The sequence below is a fragment of the Hypanus sabinus genome, chromosome 19 (genome assembly GCF_030144855.1).
Source record: "Hypanus sabinus isolate sHypSab1 chromosome 19, sHypSab1.hap1, whole genome shotgun sequence".
Lineage (NCBI taxonomy): Eukaryota > Metazoa > Chordata > Chondrichthyes > Myliobatiformes > Dasyatidae > Hypanus > Hypanus sabinus.
In genome coordinates this window covers 52815014-52830171 of record NC_082724.1, presented here as the reverse complement: position 1 = coordinate 52830171, position 15158 = coordinate 52815014, and the positions used below count along the sequence as shown (strand labels likewise).

Here is a 15158-nt window from a genome sequence, read left to right as displayed (position 1 = left end):
AAAAGTCACCGTCCCTTGATCTTGCTTTAAGCTCAATGTCATTTTGCAAATCAATTATTTCCATTTCAATATCACTTGGCACACCAAATACCTGCTGGAATTGGCTGCTCTCTATTCTGTATCGATCAGCAGAAAAGGGTTTGAAATAAATGTGGCAATACCTTTCATGATGTTTAACTCCCCAAAACGCTGATTGAACTCTATTGCCAGTTTGTCTAGGTAAGCATGGTACTGCTCAGGGCAAAAAGCATTTTTTTCCTTGATGGCCTGTAATACTTTCTCCAAGTTGGGAAAGTTTGTCAGCCTTCCGTTCTTTAAAGTCCAAACACCGAGCTTAGCGTTAAACGCATTTACTGCACTTATCACGTGGGGCAGATGTTGGTCTTTTCCCATGAGCTTGTCGTTAAGTGCATTTAATTTAGCCGTTAGGTCTGTCAGAAACCCTAAATCCAGTAGCCACGTATCAGCTGACAGTTCCTTGTGTTCCTAGTTTCTTGTCAACAGAAAAGTCTTTATCTCGGGCAGCAAGTCAACAAATCATTGAAGCACTTTGCCGCAACTCAACCACTGAACAGCAGCATGATGAATTATGTCTCGTAAGCGGCATTGAGCACATTCAAGGCGTTGTTGGATAAGCAGTGCTGAAGCACTTTTCCTCAAATCAAGTTTATCAATTTGATCACCAGAGTCATTACATGAGAAAAGACCACGACCTTCCCAGCCAAGGCCTGCTGATGAATCACACAGTGATAATCAAAGAAGTCAGGAAAAACAGGGTCATTACAGCACAGTGCTATAGCGACATATTTTTTTAAACCGATTGTAAATATCCTCACCTCTTGTTCTCCCCTTTAAGTGCAAAAGAGTGAGGAAGTCCTCCTTTATTGTAAAATCCTGGAAAGCCATTCTGACAAATGCAACAAGCTGAGCTGTTTGTATTACATCCAGGGATTCATCGAACTGTAGTGAAAAATATTCACTATAAAACTGTGTTACGTACCCGTGACACGTGACAGTGGTGTACTTGTCATGTGACAGGTGTTGAAGCTATTCTGGACTTGAGGTAATGGTCTTGTGATGATGGAGTGACGTCATTTTCCCGCCAGTAGAGGACATGTGACAGGTTTTTTTTAAACAGGGTATAAAAGGAGGACCCCTCCCTGTGAGGAGGGGCAGCTCGTGGCTGGATTTGCCAAGTTGACTTCATGCCACTGCGTGATTTAATGCAATGACGCAGTTTAGTTGAAAGATGAAGTTTTATTTAATGCCTAAAGTTTGGAAGGTCATTGCCAGCAGTTTCTCTATAATACTGCTAGTTGAGAATTAGTGGAGAGTGAAGATCGGAGTTCGGGAGTTAGAAGATCGAGGAAAGTTGATTTCGACGGTGAAACAGGTTCGATCTTGTTTGATCCTCATTCGGAAGGAATGCGTTGACTGTGCCCGTGTTAATCCCTGTAAATAGCAGAAAGGATTGGGAACAGTTTTGTAAAGGAAAGGTCAGTGCCTTTAAGCCGTTTCATTTTCCATCTCCGTAAATTCTTCGTGGGAAAAGTGTGGTTCGACTGGGAACTGCGGCGACACGATGTGAAAGAGAATTTAAATCGTCTTAAAAAGTCTCTCCCTTAAATGGACTGTAAGCATTTTGAACTTTTGCAATACTACTTTGAAGAACTGTTTTTGCAACATCGCTTTAAGAACTGTTTAAGCTGCCGCACAGCAGCTGATTTCCGGTTATGTTAGTGATTTGTTTACTTTTGGGGGGGGGGGGTTTGTTTTTCAGTGTTTAATAAATGTTTTGTTTGTTATCAAAACCCTGCCTCACTCATATATTTATTGCTGCTGAATCCATAACATAAATATGGGGGCTCGTCCGGAATGGATCATTTGAGTTTAAATGCTTGTTAAATTTTGAATTGGTGTTTTGGAAAAGGGGAATACTTGATTCTTTTGTTTGATTGGCTTGTGAGTGATATTCGGCAACAATGAATATTGATGAGTTTCTGGCTTTGCCAGACGCGGAGTTGTTAGCGAAGGCGAAAAAAACTGGGTGTCTGAGATAGCTAGTAGATTGCAACTTAAAGGTATTTTGAAGACTACATCAAAGGCTCTAATACAGAGAAAAATCGCGTCACACTATGTGGATTCGGGTGATTTTGATTAATCAATTTTAGAGTTGTTTCCAATAAGTAATATAGAGATGCAGTTGCAAATCGAACAAATGAAGTTGGATCAAAGTAAAGCAGAATTGGAGCGTTGTAGGTTAGAAGCTGATAAGAAAAAAAAGGGAATTTGAATATGCAATGGTGGAATTAAGGTCTGGGAATCAGTCTTCTGGTTCTAGAAAACCGTTTGTTGCTAGTCAAGAAATTAAATTGGTCCCTCCATTTAGTGAAACAGATGTGGAAAGATATTTCCAACATTTTGAAACGATTGATCGGATTTCAGAGTGGCTGAAAGATAAATGGTCGGTGTTGTTACAGAGTGTAATTAAAGGCAAAGCACAACAAGTTTATACAGCTTTAACTGCTGCGCAAGCACTTGATTATGATATTGTGAAAAAGCATATTTTGAAAGCATACGAATTGGTCCCAGAAGTGTATAGAGAAAGATTCAGAAGTTTGAAGAAGTCTGTGGAAAAAACTTATGTGGAATTTGCCTATGATAAAGCTGTGTGTTTTGAGAGATGGGTTTCTTCTAAAAATGTAAATGGGGACTATGATACATTGAAAGAGCTGATTTTAATGGAGGAATTTAAAAGAAGCATCCCTGTTGAAGTAAGGATCTACTTAAATGAGAGGGATACTGATACATTGCAGGACTCTGCAAGATTAGCTGATGAGTATGTTTTAATCCATAAGAATAAATTTCCTAGGGGCAGAATTTTTAAGAGGAAAAATAACACAGAGACTCAAGGTAAATCAGAAATTAAATCAGAAGTTAATGAGAAAGGTCAGGAGGAAGGAAAATCTGTGAAGGAAAGACAGTTTGGTCTTATTTGTAACTATTGTAAGAAACCTGGCCATGTAATAGCTAACTGTTTCAGATTGAAAAAGAAAGAGAAGAAAGCAGTTCCAGATGCTTGTGTGCAACATACTGAAGAACCTGTAAAATTACAGGGTTCGATAAACACAAATGAGGTTTTGTTAGAGTCTGACCAAGTTAAAAAGGGATATGATCATTTTATAACTGAGGGGTTTGTATCCTTGAAAGAAGGATCTACTCTGATGCCAATAAAAATCCTTAGGGATACTGGAGCTTCTCAATCACTGATGTTAGACAGTGTATTGAAGTTTAATGAAGAGTCTTGTGAGTGATTTTATGCCTGTACATTTGCATAAAGTAAATTTAAAGTCAGGGTTAGTTACAGGATTTGTTAAAGTAGGATTACAGCCTAGCTTACCTGTGAAGGATATTTCTTTATTGTTAGGTAATGACTTGGCAGGTGGACAAGCTTTTCCTGAAGTGCATTTGACAATGGAGTCAGAGGAACCAAAGATGAATTCTAACACAGATTCTTCCTGTGTTGTGACTAGAGCTATGGCTAAAAAGATTGATGCGCAGAATGAGGTTGTTAATCATGACTGTTCAACTCAGGATTTGAATTTTGAGGATGTGTCAGAGACTTTCTTACCTTCGATGTTTGAACAAGATTCTTGGAGTAAGTCTGACTATGAAGATTTATCTCTCCCTCGGAAGGAGATGATAGCAGAGCAGAATAGAGACCCTGAGATTATAAAATTAAGAGAACAAGCTCTACTAGATAGTGAAATTGAGAAGGTGCCAGTAGGATATTACTTGGAAAAAGGAGTGTTGATGAGGAAGTGGATTAGTAAGGAAATACACATTACTGTAGATTCCGGACTACAGAGCGCACCTGATTAAAAGCCGCACGCTCTAATTTTAGAAAGAAAATCAATTTTGTACTTGTACAGGCCGCACTGGATTTTAAGCCGCAGGTGTCCCACGTTGTAATATGAGATATTTACACAGAAAGCTATTACACGTGAGGATTTTTAAACTTTTAATTAAATCCGTATGGTAACATAAACAAATACATATTGCAAATGCTTTTTTTTTTTCCGAACAGTGCCTGTAACACAGCTACTTTTAAATATACATACGTATCGGTAACACACAAATTACGTTGCGTATACTTTTTTACTGAACAGTGCACGAACAACATTCCAATATCTCCTAACGACTGGTAAAAAAAATATATATATACTGCAGCCTACCAGGAAAAGTTATTGATCGCCTTCTTCATCTTCCTCCTGCGCACTAAAACCATCAAAGTCCTCTTCTTCAGTGTCCAATCTTGTCACTCACTTCAGTCTCTTTGTTGTCGCTCTCACTTGAGCGCACGCGGTCCTCTTCATCACGCAGCAGTCCAGCCTTTCGAAACCCGTTGGTGATGGTGGATGTTGTGACACGGCTCCACGCATTTAGGATCCACTGGCAGACTTGAGTTAAAGATGCTCTTCGCATGCGTCCTGTTTTGGTAAAGGATTTCTCGCCGCTCGTCATCCAAGCCTCCCACTCAACGCGCAGCGCCACTTTAAATGCCCGGTTCTCGCTGATGTCCAGTGGCTGCAAATACTTCGTGGTGCCCCCAGGAATCACAGCTGGAATTGAGTTTGTACTCTTGATGGCAGCTTTCACTGAACTTTCATTGTCAGCCGCTTAAAAATCACCATCGGTGGAAGCTTTAGTCCGGATGCTGTGCAGCTCAGAACACAAGTAAAATGCGTTTTCTCATGGCCACTTGTTTTCAGTGTGATGGACGAGTCACCTTTTTTAATAACAGTCCGAGTGAGAGGCAGGTCAAACGTCAAAGGTACTTCATCCATAGTTATGATATCATCTGGCCCGATGGAATTCTCCACTATCTTTGTTTGAGTGAATGTGCAGAAGTTAGCAAGTTTTTCCTCGTGGTCGGAAGGGAGCTGCTGACAGAGTCGTGCGTACCCTGACGGACAGGCCTTTTCATCTCATAAATCTAAAACACCACGATGGCCCACCTCTAAGATCTTCCGATTTTCATTTTGGTGGCGATTGCTTTAGCCTTCAGTCTGATCTACACGGTGGAAACACCGCGGCCACCTGCTCTCTGTGTGTTAACCCAGTCTTAAAGAAAGTTTTCAAGTTCGGGCCATCTGCTATGATTACCTCTGAAAGCTTTTGTCGTCTTTTTGCATTGACTCAGTTCTTCACGCTGGCGTCTCCACCGTCTCACCATCGATTCATTTATGCCAAGATTATGTGCAGCAGCTCGATTTCCTTCTTCAACCGCCAGATTGATCGCCTTTAACTTAAAAGCTGCATCATATGCTTTTCTTCGAGTGTTTTCCATGTTGATGATTGTGAGTACAAATGACTGATTTACAATAATTTAATTGTGAAAGTGCGCTTGATTTATCGTACAATTTCATTGGACCTCTGTGAACTACTCATCAATTTTATTGGTCTACTGTTACGAGGCAAAATGTTTTTGGCGGCATGAAAAAAAACGTGCATTAGCCGCACCGTAGTATAGGCCGCAGTGTTCAAAGTGTGGGAAAAAAAGTAGCGGCTTATAGTCCGGAATTTACGGTAATTTGTTGGACTATGTTTTGAAATTTAAGGACAGGTTACATAAAGCTTGTAGCTTAGCCAAGGAAAATTTAAAATTGGCTCAGGAGAAAATGAAAATTTGGTATGATAAAGAAGCTAGGATGAGGATGTTTAAGCCTGGAGATAAGGTGTTGGTTCTTTTCCCAGTGCAAACAAATCCTTTACAAGCTAGATTTCATGGTCCTTATGAAATTGTGTCTAAAATCAATGATGTGAATTACGTGATAAAAACTCCAGATCGTAGAAGGTCAACACAACTTTGCCATATAAATGATTAAACCATATTTTGAGAAACAATCTGATACTGTGACTGTTGTGGTTAGTGAGAATGAGTTTGATTTAACTAGGAACATGATAGATGATTCATGTGAATTTCATTCTAAATCCAACATTGTTTCTGTCAGGTTACCAAATTCAACCATTCTGGAAAATATTGCTGAGAAACTAGCACATTTACAGCCAGAGCAGAAACAGCAGATGAAGTAATTAATTTTTAAATATAAGGATTTGTTTCCAGATGTTCCGAGAAGGACTACTATAGCTTCACATGATGTAGATGTTGGAGATGCCATACCTATTAAACAACACCCATATAGGATGAACATAGAAAAATGAGAACTTGCTGAGAGAGAAATTAAATATATGTTAGAGAATAATATTATTAGACCTTCTAACTCGAATTGGAGTTCACCCTGTGTTATGGTGCCAAAACCAGATGGTAGTATTAGGTTTTGTATGGACTATAGGAAGGTGAATACTGTAACCAAATCAGATGCGTATCCAGTTCCTAGAGTAGATGATTGTGTAGATAAAGTTGGAAAAGCAAAGTTCCTTACAAAGATTTATTTATTGAAAGGGTATTAGTGTGTTCCATTAACAGACAGAGGTAGAGAGATTTCTGCATTTGTAACTCCATCTGGGTTATATGAATATAATGTTCTTCCATTTGGGATGAAGAATGCCCCAGGTACTTTCCAGAGGATGATTAACTCTGTGATTCAGGGATTGAAAGATACTGATGCTTATATTGATGATTTAGTGACAGGAAATGATACTTGGGAAGCACACATTATTGTGGTGGAGAAATTGTTTGAAAGGCTTTCAAAAGCTAACTTAACTATTAATTTAGCTAAGAGTGAATTTGGACATGCCACTGTGACTTACCTTGGTTATGTTGTGGGTCAAGGTAAGGTGTCTCCTGTTCAGGCAAAAGTTCGGGCAATTTTAGAGATTCCCACTCCAACTGGGAAAAAAACTCTCAGAAGATTCTTGGGAATGGTACGATATTATCGAAAATTTTGTAAGAATTTTGCTAATGTTGCCTTTCCATTAACTAACCTTTTGCAGAAGAATGTGAAGTTTGTGTGGACACTGCCTTGTCAAGAAGCATTTGAAAAATTGAAAACAATGATAGGTCAACAACCTGTGCTCAAGGCACCTGACTTTGAAAAACCTTTTTCATTAGCTGTAGATGCTAGTGATGAGGCTGCAGGAGCAGTATTAATGCAAAGGAATGAGGGTGATGAGGTTGATCATCCAGTAGCTTACTTTTCTAAGAAATTTAATAAGCATCAAAGAAACTATTCGACAATAGAGAAGGAATTGTTATCTCTTGTTTTAGCTTTAGAACATTTTGACGTATATGTTGGTACAACTCAAAAACCACTTATTGTTTACACTGATCATAATCCATTAGTGTTTCTGAGTCAGATGAAAAATAAAAACAGAAGATTATTAAATTGGAGTTTGATGTTACAAGAGTACATATTGTGACAACTCATATTAAAGGTAAAGATAATGTGGTTGCTGATTGTCTATCTCGATGTTGAATGTACAATGTAATTTTTTTATGGAATGGTTTTTTTTACAATTGTAACATTCCTACTGTATTGTGAGTTGTAAGATGTTATATGTCATGTGACAGGTGTTGAAGCTGTACTGGACTTGAGGTAGTGGTCTTGTGATGATGGAGTGACGCCATTTTCCCGCCAGTAGAGGTCATGTGACAGATTTTTAAAAATATTTTTATTTTATTTATTTATTGTTTTACAGGGTATAAAAGGAGGATTCCTCCCTGTGAGGAGGGCAGTTCGTGGCTGGATTTGCCATGTTGACCTCATGCCACTGCGTGATTTAACGTTATGACGCAGTTTAGTTGAAAGATGAAGTTTTATTTAATGCCTAAAGTTTAAAAGGTCGTTGCCAGCTGTTTCTCTATAATACTGCTAGTTGAGAATCAGTGGAGACTGAAGATCGGAGTTAGGAAGTTAAAAGATCGAGGAAAGTTGATTTCGACGGTGAAACAGGTTCGACCTTGCTTGATCCTCATTCGGAAGGAATGCGTTGACTGTGCCCGTGTTAATCCCTGTAAATAGCAGAAAGGATTGGGAACAGTTTTGTAAAGGAAAGGTCAGTGCCTTTAAGCCGTTTCATTTTCCATCTCCGTAAATTCTTCGTGGGAAAAGTGTGGTTCGACTGGGAACTGCGGCGACATGACGTGAAAGAGAACTTAAATTGTCTTAAAAAGTCTCTCCCTTAAATGGACTGTAAGCATTTTGAACTTTTGCAATACTACTTTGAAGAACTGTTTTTGCAACATCACTTTAAGAACTGTTTAAGCTGCCGCACAGCAGCTGATTTCCGGTTACGTTAGTGATTTGTTTACTTTTGGGAGGTTTGTTTTTCAGTGTTTAATAAACGTTTTGTTTGTTATCAAAACCCTGCCTCACTCATATATTTATTGTTGCTGAATCCGTAACAACTGTAGTGAAAAAAAAAGTCCTTTAACACTTGTTGATCCACGTCCTCTGACAGTGACTCTACCCTCCTTGTCACTGTTGCAAGGCCAAGCGGTATATTACATATTGTGGCTTTGATGTCATCTTTGTTTTTAAAGTAATTAAAAACAGTCTCTGCGGTAATGGTCATTGCTTCCTTGAATAAATCACCATCTGTAAAAGGCTTCTTCTGTTTAGCCAAAAGGTGACATACCCAAAATGATGCTTCAATAGTAGCCTTATTTTGAGCAGCATGTTTTGTAAAAAAAACGATTGCTGAGCCTTCGAGCCCAATTTCAACTCCTCGACCTTCCTGGCACGGATTGCACTTTGTGTCTTTAAATTTCTGGTGGTTGGTGTTGTGGTGCCACTCCAGATTCCCCCTTTTAGTCAGTGCTTGTGTTTGGTGGCACAACATACATACACACTTGTCTTTCACCAGGGTAAATAGAAATTCTGGATGAAATTTGTATGTTTTCACCTTCTTTCATAGAGCCTCCACCACTCTAGCTAGCTACCTTGCAGGATATCACCAGCGAGTGCCATATATAGATGTTTGCGACAGTCCTATCTAATCTAATTGGTCACTTTGATGCAGCACAAGCTACGCTGAAACTGCGGTGTATGGCAGAGGGGCTATACACACATGCGCACATGCAGGAAGAACGGAAGTAAAACCCCGCAACCCCAGAAACAACCTCTCCTTACAAACAGCTTTCCATAGCAGGAGTATTGCTATATTATCATTATCCTAATTAGTATTACTTATTTTTATAATGCTCACATTACAACAGTATTTGTGTATTTCTTTTTCTTTTTTTTTTTCGGGATCTACTGGGAAAGATGAGAGACTCATCCAGAAAGTCATGAGGCAAGGGATAAGTGGAACCTTAGCTGTTTGGATAAAAAATTGGCTTACAGGAAGAAAGCAGAGGGTAGTTGTGGAAGGAAGGTATTCTGCCTGGAGGTCGGTGACTAGTGGAGTGCTACAGGGATCTCTACTGGGACCCCAGCTACTTGTGATTTTTATAAATGACCTGGATGTAGAGGTGGAAGGATGGGTGAGTAAGTTTGTGGATGACACAAAGATTGGAGGAGTTGTGGATGGAGCTGCAGGTTGCCGAAGGTTACAAGAGGATATAGACAGGCTGCAGAGTTGGGCAGAAAAGTGGCAGATGGAGTTCAATCTGGACAAGTGTGAGGTGATGCATTTTGGAAGGACAAACCAGAAGACTGAGTACAGGATTAATGGTCGGTTACTTAAGAGTGTGGATGAACAAAGGGTCCTTGGGGTTCAAATCCATACATCCCTCAAGGTCGTTGTGCAGGTTGATAGCGTAGTTAAGAAGACCTATGGGATGCTAGGCTTCATTAACAGGGGGATTGAACTCAAGAGTAGAGAGGTCATGTTGCAACTCTACAAATCTCTGGTGAGACTGCACTTGTGTTCAATTCTGGTCACCTCATTATAGGAAGGATGTGGAAGCTATGGAGAGGGTGCAGAGGAGATTTACCAGGATGTTGCCTGGTTTGGACTTCTCTCTTTGGAGCATAGAAGAATGAGAGGGGACTTAATAGAGGTCTACAAGATTATGAGAGGCATAGATAGGGTGGATAGTCAGTACCTGTTTCCCAGGGCACCAATAGCAAACACCAGAGGGCATATGTACAAAATTAAGGGAGGGAAGTTTAGGGGAGACATCAGGGGCAAGTGTTTTTTTTAAAAACACAGTGGGTTGTGAGTGCCTGGAATGACTTGTCAGGCATGGTGGTGGAAGCTGAAACATTAGGGGTATTTTAGAGCCTCTTGAACAGGCAGATAGATGAAAGAAAAAGAGGTTTATGGGATAGTGTGGGTTTAGTACTTTTTTTTAAGGATTATATGGGTCAGCACAACATGGAGGGCTGAAGGGCCTGTACTGTGCTGTAGTGTTCTATGGTTCTATAGAAAGTCTCAAAGATCGACCGGTTGGCGACCACTAATTGCAGCAATGTGACACTAACCAACTTTTAACAAATACCTCTTAAATAAAACACAAGCTTAAACCTAGGAACTAGTCTTTTTCCTTGCCTCCTTGCCAAGAGGAGAAGGTTCCTGCTGCTAAGTAATGAACAGAGAACATGCGGTGCAGAAACAGGCCCTTTATCCCTTCAGATTAGTGCCAACCATGATGCCAATCTAATCTAATCCTCTGCGTGCATACATCTGGTCCATTTCGCTTCATTCTCTGCTTGTTCATATGTCTGTCTAAACGCCTTTTAAACATCATAATCGTATCAGTGCACTCACCACTCTGTGGCAAACAAAAACTGCCTCACACATTTCCTTTAAACTTTATCCTTCTCACTTTAAATTTATACTCTCTAGTATTTGACTTTTTCCCACCCTTTAGGAAAAAAAGACCATCTATATATCTCATAATTTTCTATATTCAGGAACAGCTTCTTCCCCTCTGCCATCCGACTCCTAAATTGACCCCATGAACACAACCTCACTTTTTTAATATTATTTCTGTTTTTGCACTATTTTTAATTTAACTATTTAATATACCTATATTTACTGTACTTGCTTTACTTACTTTTTTTCTATTTATCATGTATTGGATGTTACTGCTGCTGCTGCTGCTAAGTTAACAAATTTCACAACGTACGCAGGTGATATTGAACCTGATTTTTCAGAGCCTCTACATCCTCCTTCTAGCACAGTGGCCAAACCAGCACACACTCCAAATGTGGCCTACCTAAATGCTTACACATTCATAACAATCCTTCCTAAATTTTACATGATTACAACATGGTTACCCAATATTTATACAGCTGCACCACAACTTCTTGACTTGTATCCTTAATACCCTCAACTGACGAAGGCACACATGCCATATGCCTTCCTCTCTACTTTCAGGGAGCTATAGGCTTGCACACCAATATATCTCTGTACATCACTGCCCTCAAGGGTGGTGAAAACAAAAATAAAAAAGCAAAATCTAGCTGAAAATTCTAATATTCAGCACTTGTAATTTAAGGAAGAATTTTAAAGCTACTATATGTCTTGTCATGTCAGTCCTGTCAGGACCACATTTTGAACAGACAGTTAGCAGTGTAAGGAAAACAAAAAATCATGCTTTAATTGATGTGACACAATGTGCCAACATATCATACAATTCACCTGGAGTCCTTACCAAAAGAAATTTGAACAGAGGAAATACCTATTTCTGTAGCAATGAATCTCTTCCCTAGTTCATGATCACGAAAAGTAACAAATAAACAAGTAAACACAGGGTACACTGCAAACACAGGGTCAAAGCAACACGTACAACATGCTGGAGGAACTCAGCAGGTAGGGCAGCATCCGTGGAAACAAGCAGTGAACGCTTTGGGCCGAGACCCTTCGTCAGGACTGAAGAGAGAGGAGGCAGGGGCCCTATAAAGAAGGTGAGGAGAGGGTGGGAAGGAAAATGCTGGTAGGTACCAGGTGAAAAACAAGTAAGAGGAAAGATCAAAGGGTACGGGAGGGTAAGTGGGGAGGAGGTAGACAGGAAAGGTGAAGAAGGAATGTAAGGGGAAAGCACTGTATAGTAGAAGAAAGCAGAATCATGACAGGGGTGATAGGCAGCTGGAGGAGGAGGCAGGGTGAAACTGGGATGGGGGAAGGGAGAGGGAGGGAAATAAACAAGTTCTTTAGTAACCCATATAAGAAATGTCATTGGCATCAGCCAAGCTCTCATACCTTGTTACTTGTCTTGGCTTTATATAGACCTCCAGCTTCTTTTAGAAGTTTATCCTTTCTGAACTCTTCCTGTTTCCGATGAAGTTCTGCCTTCAGATCGACTAACTACAAAAGAGATTATTATTTCAAGATGGGTCTTTAGAACATTTCACAATTAAAAGCCCAACATACCAAGTACAGAATAAATGTGGTCATAAATGAATTTTGTTTTTAATCCTCAAAAACAAGGTTTGAACTCCAGCACTGTAACAAGTAACAAACTTGATGCCATTTGTTATAAATACAGATATACATCTATAAAAATAAAAGTAAATGTTATTTGTTTTCCTGAAGGAAACAATTGTCCTTCTAAGATCGGTACATTTTAGTAATAGTGAATTAATTGTTCTTTGGTATGATGTGGCAAAGCACATTGATGAGTCTGGTGGATGTGTATATATGGGTTTTAATAAGGCAATTGACAAAGTTCCCCATGATAGGTTCATTCAGAATATCAGGAGGTATGGGACCAGGGAAACTTGGCTGTATGGATACAGAATTGGCTTGTCCATAGAAGGCAGAGAGTGATAGTAGATGGGAGAGTATTCTGCTTGGAGATCAGTGACCAGCAGTGTTCTGGGAACCCTGCTCTTTCTGAATTTGACAAATGACCTGGATGAGGAAGTGAAAGGGTGGGCTGTAGAAGGGTGTCAAAGGTTACAGCGAGACATTGACAGACTGCAAAGATGGGCTGAGGAGTGGCAGATACAGTTCAATACAGTAAGGTGTGAAGTGATTCACTTTGGAAGATCGAATTTGAAGTTTAGAATACAGGGGAAGTGGCAGGATTCTTGGCAGCGTGAAGGAACAGTGGAATCTTGGGGTCCATGTCTATTAAAGTTGCTGCACAAGTTGATTGGGCTGTTAAGGTGAATGGTGTGTTGGCCTTCATGAGTTGGGGGACTGAGTTCAAGAGTCGTGAAGTAATGCTGCAGCTCTATAAAACCCTGGTTAGGCAGTATTTGGAATACTGTGTTCCATTCTGGTCACCTCATTATAAATAACAATGTGGAAGCTTTAGAGAGGGTGCAGAGGAGATTTGCTGAATCAGAGAACATACCTTATGAGGATAAGATAAGTGAACTGGGGCTTGTCTCTTTGGAACGGAGGAGGATGAGCACTGTGCTCCCGGAGAGTATATTGACTAGCTGCATCGTGGCCTGGTATGGAATAACCAATACGTTGGAAAGAAAAGCCTAAAAATATATAGTGGATAGGGCCCAGTCCGTCATGGGTAAAGCCACCCCATCATAGCGCACATTTCCACCGGGCACTGCTGCAGGAATGCAGCATCAATCATCAAAGGCCCAGGCCACGCACCACTGGGTTCAGTTATTACCCCTCAACTATCAGGTTCTTAAACCGGAGGCAATAACTTCACTTGCTCCATCACTAAACTGGACTCACTTTCAAGGATTCTTCATCTCAGCTCCTCAATATTTATTGCTTCGTTATTTATTATTATTTTCCTCTTTCTTTTTGTATTTGCAGTTTGTTGGGATTTTTTTTTGCACATTGATTGTTGTCCATCCTGTTGCATGCAGTCTTTCGTTGATAGTATTGTGTTTCCTGTATTTACTGTGATTGCCCTCACAAAAAAAATCTCAGAGTTGTATATGGTGGCTCTCTATACTTAGGTAATAAAGGTACTTTGAATTTGATAGAGGTGTATGAGGCGCAGATCAAGAACCACCAGAGACTTTTTCTGCAGGGCAGAGATAGCTAATAAGAGAGGGCATATGGCAACTGGCGGAAAATATGAGGGAATGTCAGAGGTAAGGATTTTTATTACAGAGTGGTAGGTGTGCTGAACGTCCTTCCAGGGGTGACGGTAGAGGCAGATACAGCAGGATCTTTTAGAGACTTACGGGATGAAAGAAAAGTGTACGGCTATGGGAGAGAAGGATTAGATTGATTTTAGAGTACGTCACAAGGTTTGGACAACATCATGGGTCATTGGGCCTATATTGTGCTGTAATGTTCGATATTCTATTATGGGGCAACGGCAGTACGAGCAGAGGAAAACATCAACCTGCAAGTTTCCTCTGGGTAACAAAGAAATAATGCATTAAAGACCATAACTTTCTTTCTAACCAGGATGTAGCAACAATCTTCACTGCCAAGTTCAGAACTATTCAAGAAGGCAGTTCCCTGTTGTCTTCTCAAAACCAGTAGGAAGTAGACATGAAAAGAAACAATTACATTTAAGAATTCTATATGCACTTTGTCTTAATTACTAATCAGCTTTCTGATACTGAAAGCAGTACTCTGACAAGCTGAAACACTGCCATTAATGCGCGGAACAGCACACCGATCAGACCGGCCCCCAGTCAACACAACTGCGGACTCCCACAGCTCCCGGTCACCTGCCACAGCACGGACGACCACCCGGGGCCCAGATCACAAACAGTCCCGCGGCTCTATGCAAATTCCCAACTCACCGAAGCCGCCGTCACATCGAATGGTTTCTTTCTTTTCTCCATAGCGCCAGGAACAGATTTGGTTACCAACAAATCACACACAGGCCCGGCAAATTCGCCACTTTAGTAAGGTCACGTTGACGTTGACGCATACGCCGAGCCGCCATTTCTTTGAGGTCAATTGGCTGACGGCATCGGGTAAATGCGCATGCGGAAACTTCATTTGCGTGAGGTCGGAAATTGCTCCCAAACTCAGGATCGTCATGAAAGTGATATTTTCAATTTTATATAAAATTTTACTTTTTTGTGGTATCACTAGATTTTCATCCTGAGCCTTATCATAAATTACTCAGTTTGTAATACGGAATATCTGTAACTCTCCCATGTGATCCCACGGCTACCAGGATGACTCAGAACCTCTCCAAGGCTATCGATTCTAAGGGGGCTAACGTGCCCTATGCGAGTTCAGTAGGGCAGATGGTGTTTGATGGGCTGAGTGGAGGTCTGGTTAGAGGCACTATCTACCCTATTTATGCATGTCCTTACAGATTTGTCCTCTTTAGGGTCAAGCACAGACTAGGAACT

The 15158-nt window shown here is 40.4% G+C and overlaps 1 protein-coding gene across 1 annotated transcript in view; it reads right to left on the bottom strand.

The window, feature by feature from the left end:
- Positions 1-14753, bottom strand: part of ccdc174 (coiled-coil domain containing 174) — a 38666-nt gene extending 23913 nt beyond the window's left edge. Inside the window, exons 1-2 of the mRNA XM_059944420.1 lie at positions 14595-14753; positions 12115-12219 (exon numbers count right to left, since the gene is read on the bottom strand). Of these exons, the coding sequence (XP_059800403.1) occupies positions 12115-12219; positions 14595-14636 (147 nt within the window). The 5' untranslated portion in view covers positions 14637-14753. The remainder of the gene's footprint in view (positions 1-12114; positions 12220-14594) is intronic.
- Positions 14754-15158: the final 405 nt, after the last annotated feature.